The following is a 21607-nucleotide window of genomic DNA, read 5'->3' as shown; positions in this document are numbered from 1 at the left end:
TCGGTTTTCTCCTCTCTCTCCCCTCTCTCTCCCCCAGGGGTCAGAGTCTCCCATGATGCTCGGCGACTCCAAGAGCGACCTGGACGACGTGGACCCCTAACTCCTGCCCCCACACCCCCCCCACCACCCAGCAGAGGGAGCGTGACGGATAGCGAAGTCAAAGCGGAGCTGTGGATTCCGCCGGGGGGTGCGACGTTGCGGCCGATCGGAGGACCGTGTCAGCCTTCGGGGCAGGGGGAGGAGTCGGAGACGACCGCGCGGTTGGAGCCACTTCTCCAACACTAAACAAAATAAAAACTTAAAAGAACTATGTATACAGAAAATAAGAAAACAAAACATCTTTGCCTTCCAATCTGCGTCAGCAAGAGCCGAGCTGCGACTGCTGAGCGACCGCGGGGCGTCGACCGCGGACTTTTTAATATTAGGATCATCGTTGTTGTTATTGCGGGGCCGAACACTTTTATCATCACGAGGAGGAGCGACTGGAGAAGAGCATCCACTTCCTTCCCGAGGGAAGACGGATGCCAAGATCTGCTTATGTGTCTTTTAGGATCGCGGAGGGCGCAGCGACGGAGCTGGGGTTCTGATTGGATTTTTTTTGCTGGTGTAATTAAATATAGAAGATATTCATAATATTGTAAAGATTTTGTTTCATAGATATTATTGCAAATGTAAGATATTTTAAAGAAGCATCCTTTGACTCTGCGTCTCTGCGGGGCGAGTGGACGGCGCCGGATTGAGCCTCATCTTGGAGGAGGAACGGGCCGGCGGGGAGCTGAATCATTTCTGAGCTGATGTGATTTTTTTTATTTTTATGCACTTTACAGTCAAGATTATAGGAGACCTGAGCAGCAGAGGGGCTGGTGGGCCGAGACGGGGGGTGAGCACTGGGTGTGCAGGGGTCTCATTTTGAGGTGCCTGTTCTTAGTAGAAAACCTTTACATTCACATGATCTGTGTGTTTTAAGGATCTGAGCCGGTATCTTAGCAAAGGAAACATGTACGATGACGTGAGATGGTCTGTTTTTAAGGGTTTCGACAAAGCATTCGTCCCGCGTGTGTGTCGTGGTGCCTTCGGTACCGGGCCTGAAAATGGACCGCGTTAACGCAGGAGCAGCGAGCCGAGCTCCGCTTGGGGTCCGTTCCGCCCCCTCTGGTTCTGCAAGGACTGGTTTTCGGTCTTCTGTCTTATAGGTCATCTGTTTTTGTCACGCCGGGGGGGGCGTGTCTCACGGTGTCGCAGGGCCGCAGCTCCTCGCCCCGGGGCCACGTGGTTCATAGGCAATTAACTCTGACCCCGGGCCTGCCGCTGGCCAAGCGCACGGCCCACGATCTGAGAGAATGCAGGTTTTTTAGGTGCCAAATAATTTACAGATATCATGTTTTTGATTATTGCAGTATATTTTTATGTGCAATGATACAGACCGGCAGGGTCGCGACCCTCAGCCCCACCTTATTCCCGTCGAGCTGTTTTCCATGATCCCTGGCAGGAACACGCCGTACGCGGGGGGGCAGCTGGGGGCTGCTCTGTGTCTGTCCTTAGTTGCCATCACAGTCTCGGCCATCTCCCGTTTCTCCTTGTGACTTTTAAAAGCCATTGCAGAAGAATTCACAATCAAGGACATTGGGTTGGGACATTGGGTCAAACTGCAGGAGAGGAAACATTCAAATAAAATCCTCCCCCGGACCTTGATCGCTCCTGTTTGTGATGCCACAGGTCAGACAGGGCTGTAGCTTTGACGATGTGCTCCGTGTCTCGTACTGCTGGGGCTGTGATTTCTCTTTTGCCAACGTTTTGTTTTTTGTTTTCCACACATTTGCCTTTATTTTGCTTTTTCTGCCTTATCAGCGCAGGCAGGGAGCCGCGGACAGAGAGAGGCTGTCCTCGGGCTGGCGGGGAGGGATGGGGCGGCAAGAGGGGCATCACTACGCGCCCGGGCACCGTCCACCGCAAGTGCCTTTAAGTTCACCCTGCTGCTGCACACGCACACAGACACATGCAGGCCAAGACCGCAGAGGTGCGTAATCCCCGGTGCTGCTTACTATTCGCTTGCGTCACGACATGGGTTTCGCCGTTTTATTTTTACTCATGATGTGTAATGACAAAGAAAGGAAACGAAGGAGGCTCGGTGTTGTGCGTCAGTGGCGTTGCCTGCAGCGGGCATCAGAGAGGTGTGATGTCACTGCGCTCTCTGTGGGTGGTTGCTGGTGACATAAGTGGTTACAGTGACATCACAGTTTTTATAATAGAGTCGACGGTTAAAGCAAGTGTCCTATGCACACTTTTAAAAACTTTAAACTCTCGATCTCTTTTCTCGTCCTCCCACACACTCTCTCTCTAGCGGATTAGGTGTCAGATTCTGTGTGCTTGTGTGCGATTGTGTAAGGATTATTTGAGCTCAGTTTGCCAATCCTCACAGCTGAGCGGTGCGAGTGCGGTTTTCAGGAGGGATTCCTCTGTGCAGGGGAGTCGGGGAGACACTCGTATGCAGCCTCTTTTTGGTCACCAAAAAACTAAAGTGTGTTTCTTCTTAGTGGACCTCTGACGTGGTTTAAAAACTAGCAGCTATCATTTCTCACCTTCACTCCACCGCTGTGCTTCACAAACCCTGTCCGTTGGTGCTCTTCCTTCATTCATTCATTCATTCATTCATTCATTCATTAAAAATAAATCGATCAAACCTGAATATACAAGGACCTTTTTATCCCCTTGCTCTCTCTGGGTGAAAATGCCGAATTCTATAAGGCGATCCTCACCAAACCTCTCTGTCTGGAGGATCGGCACAGTAGTGGGCATGTGTCGTCCAGAACGGTTTAAAAACCGCACAAGTGTTTCAGTTCAGTGCCTTGATCAGAGGCACCCTGCTATCCCACCCGCCCCTCCACAGCCGATCTGTGTGCCCCCCGAGGACGGCACACGACCCCAAGGCCACCAGCGGGAAAGCGTTTCATCTAACGAGTGTTGGCTGCATCTCCTCGGACATCGTGCGGCCAACTCTGACATTTCAGACATTCTGAAGACAACATGTAGTCATAGTAGTTGTAGTAGAGTAGTAGTAAGTGCATCTCAGACTTCAGGGGGGTTTTGCAAAGTGGAGGCTGAATAAACACTGTTTCTCTGTTCCTTTTGGATCTTGCTTCTCCAGCGCAGTTAGTCTCCTTCAGAAGGTGCCCGTCGGTCCTGTGTTTTTAGCCGGGGGTTATGGGGTGGGTGTTGACGTACATACGGGTTTTTATTCAGTAAAAGTAATTTTGCTCCGGACATTCACGTGTTGCTGAGAGAGTATGAACTGTCAGGATTCTGTAATGCATGTTAAACCCAGTTTAATTTGTACAACAGAGTTTGATTATGGGAATATTTGATTAAAAAAAAGAAGTAATAAACTGGAATGCACAACCTTTTACAAAGCTGATGATTCGTTAATATTGTGTGATTTAATTTGTTTTGTCAACCGGCCTGGGCGCAGAGGTCATGGGAAAGGAACACAGCACTGTTGTAATTCTTTTAATCATTTATTTAAAAAGATTCATAGAAATAATTCAAAATATGTACAAACACAGTGAACTTTATGCTACAAGGGACACATGGGGACTCTGGTTCGCTGCATGCATAGACTATGCAATATAGTGTCGTCATTTTGGCAGTGTTGCGGCAAACTATCAAATCTGTAATTTCTCTGTCCTTGTCTATTGTCCATCTATAATTTGAGCTTCACAATTTTAATTTACGATGGCTTCGGCTTTGGTTACAATTGTAACACACATGCTGAATATGATGAAGAATGAAATTACATGAACTTAGTAGTTTGTTTCACTACCCCTCAGCTCCGCAGGTTAACTTAGTCATTTATTGGTTTATTTAATTTCCAAATTATAATCTAAACAAACAAAAAGTTTTTACCAAAATCAGGACCTTCCGGTTTCATAATGTGCTTCAGGCAGCATCACCTGCTCCTGTAACATTGTGGTTTTAGTTTCAACACAGATGATCTGAACAACACAATCCGCCAGCGATAATTGAGACATGCCGCACAAAGGAGAACGAAAAAACCCACTCACGCAATAATAGTTACTTTGTTTCCATATAAAAAAGCATACATGCCAATATCATTTTCAATATTATTTGCCCTGACTTGATTCCTCCAAAGTAAATATCGAATTGAATATGATGACGCATGTCAATCTACAAATCTCTGGAGAGGTTCTGTCCCACGCTTTGTGAGTCCAGTTATATCTGCTGGCGGGCAAAGTACAGGAGTGTCTGAGTGGATTTCTATAGGTGTTCGTTAGAAGATGAATTGAGCCCATAACTGTAGGAACGCGAGCCTGAGGATGTTTAGAGTGGATGGACCGGTCACCCCAGAGTCCCCACTACACACGGTGTGAACTCAATGGGGGTGTCTTGGGTTTGACAAGGTTGGGAAACGGCTGTGACAGTGGTGAGACCAACAGGAAGGCAAAGTGAGGTGGTGATCGGACCCGGAGAGGTATAGTGTGGAGCACCTGGGTACGAACCATGGCCAAGCAAAATACACGTGTGTTAAAACCATGGGGGACAACAATTCCCCACGGCCCTGGAAGACTGGAGCTCAGATGAGGCTGCCTGAGGGGCCGGGGCTATTTGTGGTTGCTGCCGGCCGTGCTGCTCTGTGATTGGCTGTTGCGGCAGCAGGTGGCGATGGCTGCGGCGCCCTTGCCCCCTCCCGAGCTGGCAACCATGCAGCTGTTGTCCCGCGGGTACGCGCCGTGGGTCAGGGAGCCCCGCGACACCGCGCTGCAGCCCGTCAGCGTCCAGCCATCCTCACACGACACGGACACCTGCAGAGAGAGAGAGAGGTAATCCAACTCCACAAAACATGCCAGATGTCTAATGTCAAAAAGCCATTCCAGATCAGTCCAGTCCGGTCCACTGACCCCACTCCTGCTCCATGTCTAGTTATCTAACCCCTCTACCCCACAATGCCAGGTTGTGCCCACTCTGTACCTCCTCACTGAACCCGGGGGGCGCGTGCTCCTTCACACGGCACTCCAGGCGGGGGGCGTGGCAGCAGGAAGCGTGTGTGGTTACGTCTTCTCCCCCCGAACACGCCTTTCGGGTGCCGTGGAGAGGGCGGACGGCATCTGATGTGTCCCCCGACAACGAGCGGGAGCTGCAGCCTGCGGGGGGGAGTCGAGTGAGTAACTGATTAGTGTAGCGCCTTCAAAACAAACAGTGCAGAGAATACGACCTTGCACAAATCTGTTATACACAGACATCAGATCCGTTTCTGAGAGAGTGAATTGGTTTGTAACAGGCTCACGGAGTCATTCGGCTCATTTCCGCTCCTCACCCGTCAGCAGGTGGTCCTCGCTCTCGCACTCGGCCCCTGCGCCCCCCGGCCCCTCGCTGGCATGAACCTGGCACCGTGCCCCCTCCCAGGTGCAGCAGCGGGCGATGGCATAGACCCCCTCTCCCCCAAACGCGTTGTGGGCCACGCACTGCTTCTGCCCGTCCTGCTCCTGCTGACACGGAGAACAACGACACCTTCACCCTCGGCCTCACTGATTACACTGCCTACACGGTCTACAGCCGAAATGCTTCCGAAATAAACTAAAAACAAAAATGATGCTTAACATTGTTGATTGGCTCTAGTTTTCAAGCTACTGGGTCAGTATATACAACCCTTGACTTGAATGGGTTGTGAGTGATAGAGGAAAGGGATCTCAATTTAAACCAGAAATGACTAAAATATATATTTAACTGGCTCTATGAATGAATCTTCATTTGTCCCTGTTTATGAAGGTTGTAAATATGGCGACACCACCGCCACCAGCAGCTTTAACTCGTAGTTTACAATCTTCCCTTACTAGTCAAGGGGCTGAGTTCCTATACATCAAATTTAATACCAGGAGTAATATGTGGATACAGAGCTCTGGAAATTGCAATACTATATTCTAGTCAAGCCTGATTGTGACGTGAACATCGACCCGAGCTCTGAAGGGTTCGAGCAGTAAATATCGTGACTGATGGTTCCATTTCCTCTATCATTTATTAGGCTGATTTATTTGTAATGCACGTGAGCTATGGAGGTCATGCCCGTGACGTACAGCAGAGGGAACCATGAACCATGAGGCCCGTCCTCTTCCCTCCCTACTGCACAAGAGCAGACGAGAACCGCGGCCCAAGAGAGAGGAGGACACGGGCGGGGGAGGGACGGACAGACAGACAGGCCTGCCGGTGTTTGGTGGTACCTGGATGTGCTCGCCCTTCCTGCGGCCGCTGGGGGAGAAGCTGGAGCAGCTGAACATCTCCTCACCGGGGCGGCAGTGGGCGGAGGTGGTGGCGGAGCGGGACACGCCCGAGCGGGGGGACCATACCGAGCGGCACAGCAGCTCCTCCCCTGAGAGAGAGAGAGCGAGCAGGAGCCGTTATAATCGAGGGCCCACAACCACAATCGAGTACAGACACACACACGCATGCAAAAACGATGGCTCTCTTGACCCAGCTTGGGGTCTTCACCCTAATCCCCCAGTGACCCTTGACCTCTGACCTGTGGCGCCAGGTGGGGGCAGGCCTGCCACCATGTTGGGCGTGCTGAGGCGGTGCTCCGGTGGCAGGACATGGGCGTCCATGGCGTGCTTCACCGTGTAGTGCAGCAGCTTCTGCAGGAGCCCGACCGCCGTGGTGTTGGGGGTGGCGTTAAAGATCACAGCGGCAATGCCTGAACACAGAGACGGTTGTGCAATTGGTTGGTTGATCTGATAGTTTGAGTCTATAATACCCCCACAAGGACAGCGGCTCAGCCCCGGGTTGCGTCTTACCAGCCACGTGTGCCGCGGCCTGTGAGGTGCCGCTCTTGGAGGTGAAGCAAGTGGGGCAGTCGCTGGAGGCGCTGACGATGTCGTCCCCAGGGGCGAACAGGTCCACACAGCGGCCGAAATTCGTCCCCAGGTTGCCCACGATCATGGGCTGGTCCTGGTAGTTCGTGGCCCCGACCGTGATCACCTGCAAGACGAGGCACAGGGGGCCAATCAGAGGGACGGAGTGTGCCAAGGTGTTTTAGAGAGAGAGTGTGAGTGTGTGTGTCTCTTTCTCCCCACTTATCCCCCTGTCTCTCGCGCCCGCAGTACCAGGGGCTCGGAGGCCGGCGAGTACAGGCAGGCATCATCACGGTAGTTGCCAGCAGCAGCGATAAGGACCGCGCCGCGTCTCACCAACTCCCGACACGCGGCGTTCAGAGAGGGGCTGAAGCCCCCAGCGAAGGGCAGCAGCACGATCAGGGGGCTGTAGGGCTGAGCGATCAGGGAGGCCCGGATATACTCCAGCGCTGCAAACACACAACCACACCTGTCACACACGGACACACACCCTCACACCTGTCACACACGGACACACCCTCAACACTGACACACACCAACACACCCTCAACACCGTCACACACCCTCAATACTGACACACACCCTCAACACTGTCACACATGGACACACACCCTCAACACCGACACACACTGACATACACCATCACCTCCGTCACACACTGAAACACACCCTCGCCCTTGTCACACACTGACATGAATGAACATACATCATCCTCATAACATAATCAACATAAATGCATGTATAAGATATTACAATATGTCACAATATCCGTATCATCGTGTAAGCCTGTGTTCTCACCGGCCACTGCCCCCGACACGGTGCCCTTGCCCTGGCAGTTCAGCACCCTGACGCTGCGCACGCCGGCCCCCCTGGCCACGCCAGAGTCCCGGCCGCTCAGCACCCCCGCCATGTGTGTGCCGTGGCTGTCGCACTGACTGGCCTGAGGAGAGGGACCGGAGAGAGGGTTTAGGCTGGGGGAAGGCGAGGGGATGGGTGGACAGATGGGGAAAGAGAGGGAGAGAGAATGGGGGATGGGGATGCAGGGGGAGAGACGAGGAGTGGGAGACGTCGGATGAAGATGTGAGAGAGGGGTGGTGAGAGGGAGGGAAAGAGAGGCGGATGTGCAGAAACAGAGAGAGGTCACTCGTATTCGTGTCCTTATAACAATGGCCCTTAATGATGGCATTGGCATTACTGAATGATACAACATGTCTATGCATGAACCTGATTGGTTTGCTTGAAGCTTGTCCTGTGTCTCTCCTGTCTGTCTGTCTCTCTATCCTACTTATCTGTGTGTCTGTCCTCCCCATGTGTGTCTCTGTACTCTGTCTTTCCTTGTGGCACGTCTTTCCATTTGTGTGGCCACCCTGTCTGTCTCTCCAGCCACCCCTCTGTGTGTCCCAGTATCTGTGTGTCCATGCGTCTTAGCTCTCTGTCTAACTGCCAAAATCCATGTCTGTCTGTCTGTCCTGTCCGTGTGTCTGACATGCCTGTCTCGCCACCACTCTGCTCATGTCCCTTTGTCTGTCCCATGTGGTCTGACCTGTCTGTGGACGCGGGTGCCGTCCTCCTCGGGCACGCTGTCGAAGTCGGTGACGAGGACCCTGCCCTCGATCTCACGGTGGCCGCTCTGCACGCTGCTGTCCAGCAGATACACCTCCACCTGGCCCCCGTCGTCTGGCAAGAGACGAACACACACAGACACTCAGCGCCGCGCTCCCCCGGCCCTGCACTGCACTGCTGCACCACACTCTAACCGGCACAGCCCAGCCCTTTAGGTTCATTTCCCACCGGACCATCATGACTGTGCCTCACTCCTCTGGGTGCAAAATGAGTTGTGACCCCCCTGCCCCACAATCCCCTCCATGACCAGGAATTAAACTAGCAGCGTGCCACACTCCGCCCACACAAACCACAACATACCACTGCAGATCATTACACGTCTCGCCACAACACGTCACAGAGCTGTGTGATCGACACATGCCTTCCGAAGCTCAGGGCTGTGGGTGTTGTTTCTTTTCCATGTCGAACATTATCCTCCCATGGTGCTGAATTAGTTAATGAGCCACTGATGAAACCATTACATGTTTTGTGACTGTATGAGTCCACGGAAATTGCCGTGATTAGAAGAGATGCTCGTTTGCCCTATTTTTAATAATTTCCTCAGACTTCCTCCTTCTTCACAACTCAACAGTCCTGCTGCCAAATAGTGGTACTCACTTGGGGGAGTGTATTTGCCAGCTGCGTGCTGCGTCTGCACAATCCTGTCCAGGTTCCAGGGGATGCTCTGAGCGAAGATGGACGAGTCCTCTTCTATGTAGGCCACATGAGGCAGCTTCAGAGCCTGCAGGACAGTCACATTACAGCGCTTTCATTCATTAAAGAAGAAAAGCTCCAAAAATAGATCGTAAAACCCTGTGCAAGGGAAACTGTTTCAAAAGAAAGCGCTATTGGAAATAGAAATATTTATATATATATATATATATATATATATATATATATATATATATATATATATATATATACACATACAACAAGCTTTGAGTGCAGTCCTGTGCGTTTCCATAAAATACATTACATCACAAAAAGAAAACTAAGGGAGACTGCATAAAGACGGGTTACCAGGTGCAGCACGTCGCTGCTCATCTTGACCAGGAACCCGTGGAAGGCCCCGGAGAAGGTCTGCCCGATGTCCGTCAGGTAGCCTCGCTTGGCCGCCTTGGCCCTCAGCCGCCGCCCGGTGCGCTCCACCTGCGACTCATGCGTCCCGTCCCGCATCACCACCAGGTACTGCCCGGGCAGCCTCCACCCCTCCTGCGCAGACAGGTGAGACCCAGCCGTCTTACATTACACGTTTATATATACAAATTATTGTGATGGTTGTTGTTTGTGTGAAGAGTATTATTAGTGTGGCAAGGAGCTCGTACGCAATAGCAAACCGACGCAGGGAATTCATGAGAACAGCATTCAAAGTGTCTTAAAGAGAGGCATTAACAAACCTCAACATTAACAGACAATAAACTGCCATGTCAAACAGTGGTTGCCTTTGCCAAGCAAGTCCCTCGGCCGAGCAGAGCCCTCGTCCCAAAGGCGCACAGGGCGGCGCTGCTCCGACAGACCGGACCGAGCGGCGGGACTAAAGGTCGCCAGTGCGCAGTTATTCAGGCGCTCTCAGCGCAATAACTAATGAGCGCCTGCCTCAATTCCGAGGCTCGTCTCTGTAATTACAATGACAAACTTATGAAAGAGCCGCAGTGAGAGCGCGCAGAGAGCACCGCTTTGTTGCGCATTTGTCACGGATGATCAACCTCTGGTTAAACCGACCCACCCGCCCATAAACCACTCCAACCGCCTGCGATGAGGCCAGTGGTCACTTGGTGGTCAGTGGGTGTGAAGAAGACACAAGTCGACCTGATGGAGAGCTGGATCCCTCTAATCCACCCAAAACCCGAGCCCTGGATCTGTGATACTGGAGTGCAAGTGTCGCTGTACCCGTTACACCCAGTGGGAATAGGATGCGCTGCTGGATTTGTCCCAGACTGGTTTAAAATTGGGTCAAACATATGGACTGTTGACTTCTACTTCAGACAGATCTGGTTTAATCGTCCCCAACCTCAACAAACTACCCACAATCTTTGCCCCCGTCCTCTCCGTACAAAGAGAGGGCAGCCCGTCCTCCACTGGGTCTCCTACCTTGTGGCACCGGTAGAAAGGGACCGACGGCTCGGTTCCGGGCTCGGGCTGCGTGTCGTCCTGCAGGATCAGGGACAGGATGAGCTCGTCATCCTCGCTGTCCGCCTCCGAGGCCGCAGGGACGGCCAGCTGGACCAGCGCCCCGCAGAGCAGCGCGGAGAGCAGCGCGCAATGTGCGCCCCGGCGCGGCATGCCCCTCAACGTCCCAGCAAACACGACGACAAACCGGAGCAGCAGCAGCGATCCCTCGCTCAGTCCATGCGACATGCGACACTGCTCCTGCGGGGCTCCGAGGTGTGTGCGCCAGGCGGCGATAATGACACTTCAATACAATGGCAGCTATTTCCCCCAATATACAAAAAATCTGTTTCTGGGACAATAAGCGCGTGGGTTTGGGCTACCCCCCCTGGGCGGGGCCTGGTGACGTCCTGGGGGGTCACGCCACCCCCGCGGAATCGGACGATCCTGTCTGTTAATGAATTACCTGCGGAGTCGGGTTTCACAGAGCCCCCCCCCCCACACACTCTTTCACTTGCTCAACCCGCCTCGTCTGAGGCACGGGATCAGGCCGGCGTTTTTCTTCGCTTTTTTCTTCCTCCTCCTCCCCATCAATTCCTTGAACGGGTTCTTCTAGTTTTGCATTAAGTTCAGAACTTCAGAAAATGCCATCAGCAAACCGCCCCCCCCCCCCCCCGAGCCCCCAGACAGACAGACAGACCCGCACCGGGCATGTCAGCGGAAAGGCGAGAATCAGTGTCGTGCACCAGTCATACAGACATGCATGCTTACATACAGACAGAGGGAGAGAAAATGAAAAAACTCAACACAAAACTCGCCCTGTTAGCATGTGTGTGTCTCTGCGGAGGAGCTCAATCGCGGGGGTTCAGTTTCATTTGGGTCGCCTGGACCACATGGGGGCGCTGCTGTGCGTTTGCGCTTCCTCTCTGTGGTCTCTGCTCTCACCCCCCCGGAGCGAGGCCCCCGTGCTGCCACACTGGGGCACCGCTGCCCCCTGCTGGCCGGACTGCGCAGTACACCGGGGCTGTGTTTAAAGACGGCTTTCAGTCCCATCGAGAAGGTGCTTCTCACATCCAGCTGCTGACAGTGAGGCGGGGTGGGGTGAAGTGTCCCAGACGTTAAAGGATAGTACTGCTCCATGATTGAATTAAGGCTGCAGCAACGCCAGCTCTGCTTCCAGTCTGCTGGTGGCCGACCCCCCGACCCCCCGACCCCCCGACCCCCCGCCACTGGAGTGTGTAATTGACACAAGGAGACACAGCACAGAAAGACACTTAGGACATTATTTTAAAATATTTATATCGAACAGCATTCATCATGTGCATTTCAGATGGAGGGATTCAACAATTGTGCAGAATTATTAACCCATGCAATATCAAGTCTGATTATAATGAAATACTCTAGTAATTATATAAAAACAGTATGTAGCCTATGTATTGTCTAAAGTGTTTGTGTGTATATATTATTATATCATAATTATAAATGATATATACGTGTAAAAGTCCTGTTGTGAATCAGAGTATCCTGCTCCTGTACACCTGACAGAAATCTCAGCGCCTGTCGCCCAGTTCACTGTCCAGGTCAGAGCCCACATGGCAGGGCTCCTCCACTATCCCATAATACAGCTCGGCCGGCTCCGAACCCGAGTCCCTCCGTGGGGGCCGGGGCTCGGCCTGTGCGCCGCTCGGCTCCTCGCTGCTCTGGCGCGACTCGCAGTCGATCATGCCGATGTCCTCCCAGCTGGGCTGCCTGTGGCCGGACGCCCACTTCTCCAGGTCCTGCCGGGTCTGGGTCTGGGCCTGGGTCGGCGCCGGGCCCTGGGGGGCCAGATCGCTGTGTACTTCACTGTCAGCTTTTGTATGAAAGCCTGCCAGGGGAGCCATTGTCTGCTGTTCTGGGGAGCTACAAACACACAACACAGGGTGATACTCCACTTCAAAACATCACTATCAATATTATGGCAAGCCAAATTATAATTTGCATTTCAAGATATCTCTAAATGAATTGACGATATCTAGTTTTACTCCATTTACAGACATCTGAAATTCATTTAAAGATATATTGAATACATTTAAATATATCTGCAAATCATTTCAAAGTATCTTCCTGTTAATTTAAAGAAACCTGTAAATGACGTGCTGTATGTTGGCTGAGATGATCACTTCCGGTATACTTGTTCAGTTACATGGAAGTCATTTGGAGATATCTAGAAGTGATTTAGAGATCACTAAATGAAGTGTCTAAATTAAATTGCAGATATCTATAAACATATTTCAGATATCTTTAAATTAATTCTGGATATCTTGAAATATTATTGAACATGGTTTGCCATAAAATTCAAACATTGCAAGCTTGTCTGTGCAGAGAAACGCCACAGAACGGACTCCAGTGCATGTTCCTGGTCCGTGGGGTTAAATAGCAAGAATGTGATTTGTTCTCCTCCCCCTACAGAGTCAAACTCAAGGTCAGTGTGAATGGAAATGTGATTGTCCTGGTCACGGTTTCCTTTAATTTCTACCTCAATTTCACAGTGCTTTCCAATGTTTATTAATAGATCAATATGTTTTTTTGTCTTTTCCCAGAATTGAACACATTTGCTCTGCACTGCACTGCCCTGTGATAAAACCCTGGGGTTTGTCTAGTAAATGATCCCCTGGGCCCGTACTGCACCTCTTCTGCTCCAGGGCTGCTGTCTCTGCCGCTCCAGGGCACAGCTTGAGTTTCTCTGACGTCAAGAACTCGTCCTGTTCCTCAAAATACGGAGACAGGGTTACCTGGAAGACAGAGGTGGTGGAATGTGCCACGCGCTTTATTGACAAAACAGACTACAAATGTTACAAATATCACACACAAAAATACTAAAGACCTACTCCAGAGTGAAACCCGAAACCAGTCGCAACAAACAGGGGACAGAAACTCTTGGGATTACATGACTCATTCCTGAACACAAGGCACATTTATATTATATATTCTGGTCTCTTTAACGTTATTAAGCATGTCACTATTCTCAATGTCATTAAACTTTCCTGGAGATTTATATAAACATGAGCCAACACACACTGCCAAGAGTAACATGAACAGTCATGCCAGTAAAACTCATGGATTGTAAACTCTGTTGTTCTGACAGCGTCTTTGGCTGTGCAAACTGCCTATACCTCCTCTATAGTGCTTTGCCTGCTGAGCAAACGCTGATTTTCTAACACATGCTTATAACCGGTCCTGTCACACGCTTACAGCTCATGTTCTCACAGAGAATAGTTGCAAAAAATCTCCTGTAAATTGTCCTTAATTTGAAAAAGCGACACAGGTAGACTAACTGAAGTGCTGGTCTTACTCTGAGTAAATCTTTTAACAGCTTTGAAAAATCAGGACCACAGGGTTGCAGCTATAAATATAATCATTTTACAAAGACATACAGACAGATAGACACACAGACGGGAGGGACAGATGGACTCAACGAAAAGGGAAGGAGAGAGATATATAGACCGAAACAGGGACGGACAGATACATGGAGAGACACACCTCACAGATCAATTCAATAAGCCAGCACGTTGAAACACATGTCCCCTGCTGCGCCTCCGAGCCCTTACCTTGGGGTAGCACTGGCACATGCTCCAGATGACGCCGATCAGCACCATCAGGCCGCCCACGGCGCAGAAGGTGGCGTAGACCTGCGGCTCCTCCACGTTCATGAAGAACATGCCCATCGCCACCAGGAACAGCCCCAGCACTATCAGGCTGTGGCGGTACTGCTTACCTCCGGCCATGCTGCCTGGGGAAGGGGCTCTTCCAGACACGGCAAACGGGCAGGGTGGGGCGGGCGGGCGGAGGGAGAGCACAGTGAGATCCCTGGCAGCCAGACACGGAGAACCGGGGAAGTGTCTGTCGAAGAAGGTAGGCAGACAACAGCAACAACAAAAAGGAAAAACTAATCGGAGAAAAGCCCAGGATTTCAGTGCAGAGGGAGTTGCCTGCCGCTCGCTCTGAGAAAACTGTAAAAGTGTTGCTTGGTAAACAGAGAGACCTGGTTCAGCCTGGTCGAGCCGAGCTGCAGCCGGCCAGGACTGTAATCCATGCAAATTGACGTGATGCCGCACGCTACAGTGCGCCACTAATGTGGCCCGAGAATGTGACCTTGCTGCAGGCTGTCCCGACCGAGGTGCCCTCCCTGGGAGACCCAGCCCCACTGTTGCTCACCACCGGCCACCAGGAGAGCGCTGTGTATTGCAGGGGTGGTGTGGGGGGCCTATGCTGCACAGCTCAGATTCCAGTGGCTCCAGGGAACCTTCGGGATGAGGCCCCTCTGAGCAGGGAGCCCCTTGCACTGATGCATGACTGGCACCTGTCACCGAGCCAGGGTCACAGCCAGCCCATTCTCAGGATCCACACGGGGTGAAACGAGTTGCCAATCGATTTATATAGATTTATCTTTAGCAGAGGGAATCAAGAAAGAAAAACACACTAAATGTTTGTTTTACCAGTTTTTATTGATAAATGTGCGTTTAAATAATGATACAATCGTCTGCAGGGCTGTGGAAACACAGACGCACAAGCGTCAGGCCCGATCGGAGTGAAAACAGCAACGACAAACAGGACAGGAACGTGATGCAGAGCCGGACACACAGGGAAGCGAAAGGCAATCAGTGAGAAAAGATTTACTGCCCCAGAGACGTGTTCCTACGGCCAGGCAGGCGGCACCGTGCCAAGGCAGGGAGCGGCGCTCAGACATTCAGCACCACATCCACATGAGCTCATGTCATATCAGCGCTCATCGTCCAGGCGGGCAAAACGTGACCTGGGTTTCATGCGCTACCTGTCTTCTGCATTGGGCGCTTGCAAAATGCTCACTGTACCAAATTATCATGATTATTACTCTCTAAAATGTTAAGGGCACAGTCTACAGCTGGAGCACCTCTCAGGGCACAAAAACACACAAAAAAAGGTACAAAAGATGACGTGTGACAGGGCCGGGGGCCGGCCTCCCTGACTGAACCCCTGAGCACGAGCCAGGGAATTACCTCAGGCTCCAAATACCAGCAGCCTCCTTCCCTTCCCTGCAAACAACACGGCTGATTGATGAGGAACGCGCCCGGCCGTCACGGGTCCACTGGGAGTTCGTCCATAAAAGGCTGCGGTCCGAGGCACTTAGGAATAAACATTCGGGCCGCTACTCTTTATTATCTTTTTTTTCTCCAGATTGCACGGCCCCCTGTCTTGTAGAGCCCCTGGTCCTGGATGAGCACGAGCAACTCCTGCACAGCGGGGCCAGGGCCACAGGAGACCTCCCAAAGTACACAATGGTAAAATCCTGGGGGCAAGGGAGTGGGAGACCCTCACACACTGGGGAACAGACACACACCACCCACGCTGAACCCCCACACACATGCAGCCCGGTCTCTGGCAGAGCTGTGGCCACCAATCTGCTGTCCAGCACTGAGCCAGCATCAACGCTACTGTACGAGACCTGTTTAAGGGAACAACCCTGGCAATTGTTCACCCTGGTAAACTGGCACATGTTTTCCACCTGCTTACCCCTCTGACTCTCTGCCTCCTCTCGGCTGGACTGTGCTTTCCTGGAGAGCTCGTATCACGTTTCAAGAATCTGTGCTGTTATACGGTGTCACTATACCACCCCGTCGGCTGTGCTTCTCCTAAACTCGTCAGCCTCAGAGCAGCGCTGCCAGGCAACGTGTGGGGCTGCGGGGCACCTGCGGGCAAATGTGTGGGAGGAAAGTCCCCTGACCCTGCAGGTAATGGTGAGTGAGCGAGTATTCGGGCGTGTGTGGCCCCTGGCCGTCTCTTTTCCAGTCCACTGCGTCTCAAGGACACACGCATCAGAGCAATTTTCCAAACTGGACTGGAATTCGACTTGGAACAGCAGTGATTCCAAAAATCGCAAGAAAACACGTTAAACACAAACGGTTACACTGAGTTTCACAACAGACTGTGAAGAGTGTCTCTCTCTCTCTCTCTCTCTCTCTCTCTCTCTCTCTCTCTGCCCCCCCCGTACAGCCCCTCTGTGTGTGGAGTCAGAGTCAGAGGTCAGAGCTGCGCATCGTGCTCTTCATCACCATCTCATACGATGGAGGCGGGTCCAGGTCCCAGAGGGGCGGCAGGCCGGACACGCTGTACTGGCTGTGCCTTGGGGGGGGCGGGGCGCGCTCCCTGTTGTCCGACACTAGAGACCGCATCCGCTCCAGCCTCCTGGAAGGGAAGGAAAGTCGATATCAGGCAAGAAGACTCTTCCCTCGTTTTTAGGGTTGCCTTTCCAGCGGCATTCTGGGGTTTTCTGTTGTTCTGTCTGACACCCCTAGCATGTGTTTCCACTGAATGAAACTAAACTGCCCTTTGTGTGTGTGTGTGTATTGTTTTCATTTTCCAGTTGTCGTGCATGGGTGCGCGTGTATGCATGCATGTGCGTGTCTGCAGTTTCCCGGGTCTACTCTATTGTGTAGCGCTGGCACAGAGATGCGTCATTTCAATTGGCAGTGGAGCCAGGCGTAACCGAGAGGCAGCTGGAGAGCCTTGGTGTGCGATGTGAGATGCAGAGCGCTGTTTTTAGATCAGCCGCTGTTGTGGTCGGAGTCAGTGGGGGGGCATAGTGGACTAGGGGGTGAAGGAGTCCAACAGAATCATTTGGAAAAAAATGAAACGAAACTGGAAAGTCAAGACAGGAGGGATTCATCAGGCTATGAGAACCATGCAGCACAAATTAGAGAGAGAGGGAGAGGGATCTGAAATGCTGACTCAGCACCCTGCACAGCGCAGTGTTAACAGTCGTTTTGGTGTTTATGGAAAGCGGTGTGGAGGCAGGAAGTGGGGAGGCAGGCCGAGCGCCCGCTGGAATCACTCAGCACGGCTCCTGTCTCTCAGGGATCTGAGGAATCTGGGCTCAAGCCGGGAGCGTCGCTGTGTTTATCCTGAAGATAAGGAGCCTCTTCTACCGGCCGATTCGAGATTCTCACTGAAACAAGATATCAGTGTCTCTAAGGGAGCTCCTGTCTTTCGTCTTTGTTTTTGAAAGAATGCGTGATTAAAATAAATCAATCAATCAAGATTTAAATATAAATCTCCTGAGTCACAAAATGGCACCCTTTAAATCACACTTCCTATAAAGCCCGAAGCCCCGCCTGTATCACAAACACAGCCTCTCTCTGGGAGTCGGGGGGGGCTGTGGACAAGGCTGCTGCTGCATGGCTCAGAGGTTCAACACAGAGACGGGCGGCCGAGTGGCTCCTGAGGGCCACACACCCCACCACCCCACGTCCTGCGCTGCAGCTCAAAACTAACCAGGACTGGTTCAGTGTGGCTCCTTGGCTCTTGCTCATTGACCTGGTAACACCCTGGGCAACTAGTTTAGTGCCCGTCCACAACATTGCCACCTCTAGCTGGTGACAGTGGATCCCAGTCTGAGCGGGAATCCACAGTGAACCGCAGGACGACGGAGCCGTTTTCAGAGTGGAGTTATGTTTACTGCAGTGCAGCAGTCTGCATAAACTGTGCCGAACTAGGGGCATCTCCTGGGCTCCTGCGCCAAAGCCAACAAACTCTGGGTTGTAGGGCTCAACGCTTCACCTATCTGAAAACATGGATCTTACGCACTGATCAAACGTGTGTGTGCGTGTGTGTGTGTGTGTGTGTGTGTCCGTTCGTCCATTTAAAGGGTGTCTAAATGCCAATCTGCAGGGCCACAGTGCAGCACAGTGTAAAGAGGATCTTACATCACTAACGCCCTAAGACAACTGGATCCACTGGATCAAGCTCAATGTGGAACCTATGGCTCCCCTCACATCCCCTGACAAGGCACTGAAAGAAACCCCTCACCCCCAACAACAGAAATAAATAAGAACGCCTCCCCAGCCCCCACCCACCTCTGGATGATGTCTGACTGGTTGTCGTGGAAGCGGGTGCAGTTGCCGATGTGATGGGAGAAGTAACCCGTGGTGGCCACGTTGCGCGCCTTCATGGCCATGTACATCCCGAACACCATGAGGATGGTGCCGAACAGGCCCAGCGGCAGCCCGAACATGCCCACCACGCTGGGCAAGATGCCGCTGGGGGTGTTCAGGCACGTGAACATCAGCACCCCCGCCACCATCAAGACCACCCCAACGGAGATCACCGCGTTGTGTGCGCACGGCATCCCGGCAGGCGGGCTCGGGTGAGACTCCCCGGCTCCTCCTCTTCCTCCCTGTCTGCGGGGCTCCGGGAATCACGTGCTTGTGGCTGTTGTTTCCGATGGGAGTAGCTGTACAGTTTTTGTACGACTGTCTGTGTTTGCTGGTCGAGCTCTAGAACTGGAATCTGTGCGTGTTCCACTCCACAGCACGGAGCAGCGCCGGCCCGTCGGGGCTCACGGTCCCACCTGAGGAGCGCGAGGTAATTCCTGGAGGAAGTCGGACAGGTTGTGAACTGGAGGAACTCTTTTATAATGAGTCTGACTTGCTGTCAAAGCAGGTGGCTGACCCCACGTCTCTTCTGCACTGGGGGAGGCGTCCGGGGCTCCACGGTCACTCGGCCCCCACAGACGGACAGCCTGGCATTTCCTCTTCACTCAGGTGTCTCATCACACACTCGTAAGTCAGAAAGCACAACCGCAAGGCGAGTGTGTAGCTGTGTCCCATACGCCCCTCACCCCCTTGTTCTCTCCCTTCCTGAACAGGAACACCTCCTTCCCGTCCTTGGCTCTCGTGCTGCTTTAATAACGGGTATTGTTGTCTGGTGCCAATCGGTCAGGATATCGAGCACCTCAGTCTCCCCGCCCTGGGTTGGCACCACGAGGGCACCTACTACTGCCTGGCTGGGAACAGGAGAGCCATCTGCACGAGACAAGAAGGTTGGCTCCCTCCAGGGGCAGCGTGGCTCAGAAACGTCCGACAAGGAAGAGAGCTGGCACACGGGGACAACTCTGTAAGGAAAGAATATATATATGATGACTAGCACATGAAAACCCTGACCGTGGTGGCGTGGCTGCTGGGCACGCACACAGGAAGCAGAGACTCAGAACATCATTAGTCTGGCACCAGCAGAGGCTCTTTGATGTTTGCTGCAGCTGCTGGGCTTTCTTATGATAACTGCACTGTCATCGGAGCTATAAAGCAGTCTGGAGTGGATACCGGTGTGGCACTCCCTTGTCGCTCTGAGCAGGAGGGCTGGGAGTGGTGCTGAGGGGGGTGCAGAACAGTCAACAGCTTGAAAGGAAAGGTTCTCTCTTCCACACCATGAGATGAGAGGGGCTGAGGATCACTGTGTATCATATAGTTTTCCTCCAGAGGTAATTGGATGATCACATTATAGTATAAAATACATAACCAGCTGATAACCCAGGTCATGTGGCTTGTCATTTACATAATCTAAAAAAACTGTTCGCTATAATTTGCATTATTATTATTATTATAGATGTATTCCCACACATGTCGATTAGCGGGCAAACGTTAAGTGCTCACATGTATCCATTTTGTATTGTGCAAAGCAAGTACAGTTCACCTTTCAATAAAGATACTATCGGCAAATCCATGCGTTTCGGAAAATGAGTTTGTAGTGCTAGTTGCCGTTGTACTAAAAGTGTAGTTTGGAAAGATGAATACATTATTATCACTTTAAACAATGCAGTTATTATTACTATTCTTCTTCTTATTATTATTATTAAGCAACAGAAAGTGTCAACACGGCAGCGCGACTGTTTGTTGCATAAGAGGGGCGTCCCGTCCGACACGTCGCCCCCCTGTTCGTTAACTTCTCACAGCGCACGTACAATGTGCGCCTGTATGCGTTCACTTCTGATCAATGCCGATCAACCGTTTCTCCGTAAGATTTTTAAACAGTGCTTATTAATATTGCTTCCATGTTTATGAAATCCAGCCTCCCAACCGTTATCACTTTTGCTCCACTCTTCCCATTCGCCTTCAGCGCAACACCTCGACTGTGTGGGAAATCACACGTCCAGTGGACAAAGAAACTGGGAAAAACAACACAAAAACAGCCAGAGAAATGCGTGGCGCCCCAAACATGACGAGCTGCTGCGCCCACAGCTGTCCACCCCGACACTGAGCACACAACCGCAGCACGTCTGCAGAAAAGCAGCCACATTCAGACGCAACATCTGCAGAAACAAAGTAACACAATGAGGCACAATGAAGCCACTTACATCGCGCTGCGTCTGCGGAGAAACCCTGCCCAGCTGCCGGAGGAAGTCGGTCTAACTCGGCACAAGTGCGCGCAGTCAGACAGGCAGCTGCCCCAGCCCACATCATCCGGTTTCCATAATTGGATGCGCCTCCTTTTGAAAATTGGATTTGCTTGAAAACCACTTTCTGTGGCATAAACGAGCAACTTTTATAATATAACCCCTGTCTGTGTCCTCAACAGCCCCGCCCGTGTCGGGTTTGGGTTTTATTTTAATTCTGATTTAATTCTTTATTTAATTATTGTAATTCTTTCAATTCAATTCCATTCAACTCAAGGTACTGAATTGCCATGACAAACACATTTGTATTATCAAAGCAATTGGTCATACATGCAGATATGGAAAATAAACAATATAATTATAAATCACAATAAGATGTATTAAAGTACAGAAAAAAACTTAATTCAAATATAAATGATCTTTTTTACATAGAAATAAAGCAAATAGGTTTACTATTTCCAGATTCCTTTTTGAAATACAATGACGTACAGTACAAACGAGTATTTCCATTTTATTTACAGCCGGTGCTGCTGTGTCTCTGTGCCCCTCAGGCTGTGGCAGGCGGCCACATATTGGGCAGCCAGGGCCATTTTTATTTTTTCTCATATTTGTCAATTCAGTCCGATGTAATCGTAGCTCAGGGTGTGTTCCAGGGCGGTATCTGCTCTCCTGACATCTGGGCTTTTGTGGGAAGATCATTATTTTGGTCTTTTTCGTGGCCCAGGTCTGGCAGTGCTGCTCTAGCAGTGCCAGCTGCTGCCGAAGCCCCTGCTCTGTGGGCTACAGCAGCACCAGGTCATCTGCGCAGAGCAGGAATTTGATCTCCTCATCGTATAGGGTGAGGCCAGGGGCT

General features: G+C 51.6%; 4 protein-coding genes across 7 annotated transcripts in view; 1 reads left to right on the top strand and 3 right to left on the bottom strand.

Annotated features, from left to right (window-relative positions):
* usp24 (ubiquitin specific peptidase 24) overlaps window positions 1-3407 on the top strand; it is a 34779-nt gene extending 31372 nt beyond the window's left edge. For all 3 annotated transcript variants that reach the window (XM_066692171.1, XM_066692170.1, XM_066692169.1), the window contains one exon: window positions 38-3407. In XM_066692171.1, coding sequence (XP_066548268.1) covers window positions 38-100 — 63 coding nt within the window. In that variant the 3' untranslated portion in view covers window positions 101-3407. The remainder of the gene's footprint in view (window positions 1-37) is intronic.
* Window positions 3408-3499: 92 nt separating this feature from the next.
* On the bottom strand, window positions 3500-11019 carry pcsk9 (proprotein convertase subtilisin/kexin type 9). 2 transcript variants are annotated; one of them, XM_066692173.1, is made up of 12 exons: window positions 10551-11019; window positions 9480-9671; window positions 9078-9201; window positions 8401-8534; window positions 7656-7797; window positions 7110-7306; window positions 6801-6984; window positions 6530-6700; window positions 6231-6379; window positions 5330-5498; window positions 4984-5156; window positions 3500-4817 (listed from the first exon to the last, which is right to left on the bottom strand). In XM_066692173.1, the coding sequence occupies exons 1-12, from the start codon at window positions 10815-10817 to the stop codon at window positions 4617-4619; spliced, it is 2103 nt and encodes a 700-aa protein (XP_066548270.1). In that variant the 5' UTR covers window positions 10818-11019; the 3' UTR covers window positions 3500-4616. The 2 variants fall into 2 exon arrangements, with proteins under 2 accessions (XP_066548270.1, XP_066548269.1); XM_066692172.1 differs by having other exon boundaries at window positions 5330-5501; window positions 10551-11017.
* An 831-nt stretch (window positions 11020-11850) lies between these two features.
* On the bottom strand, window positions 11851-14618 carry bsnd (barttin CLCNK type accessory subunit beta). The gene is made up of 3 exons (XM_066692431.1): window positions 14159-14618; window positions 13239-13342; window positions 11851-12470 (listed from the first exon to the last, which is right to left on the bottom strand). The coding sequence occupies exons 1-3, from the start codon at window positions 14333-14335 to the stop codon at window positions 12119-12121; spliced, it is 633 nt and encodes a 210-aa protein (XP_066548528.1). The 5' UTR covers window positions 14336-14618; the 3' UTR covers window positions 11851-12118.
* A 418-nt stretch (window positions 14619-15036) lies between these two features.
* LOC136714279 (uncharacterized) lies at window positions 15037-20820 on the bottom strand. Its single transcript, XM_066691673.1, has 3 exons — window positions 20716-20820; window positions 18440-19476; window positions 15037-16772 (listed from the first exon to the last, which is right to left on the bottom strand). The coding sequence occupies exons 2-3, from the start codon at window positions 18709-18711 to the stop codon at window positions 16604-16606; spliced, it is 441 nt and encodes a 146-aa protein (XP_066547770.1). The 5' UTR covers window positions 18712-19476; window positions 20716-20820; the 3' UTR covers window positions 15037-16603.
* Window positions 20821-21607: the final 787 nt, after the last annotated feature.

This window comes from Amia ocellicauda, chromosome 19 (genome assembly GCF_036373705.1).
Source record: "Amia ocellicauda isolate fAmiCal2 chromosome 19, fAmiCal2.hap1, whole genome shotgun sequence".
Taxonomy (NCBI): domain Eukaryota; kingdom Metazoa; phylum Chordata; class Actinopteri; order Amiiformes; family Amiidae; genus Amia; species Amia ocellicauda.
This window is presented reverse-complemented; position numbering and strand designations above follow the sequence as displayed.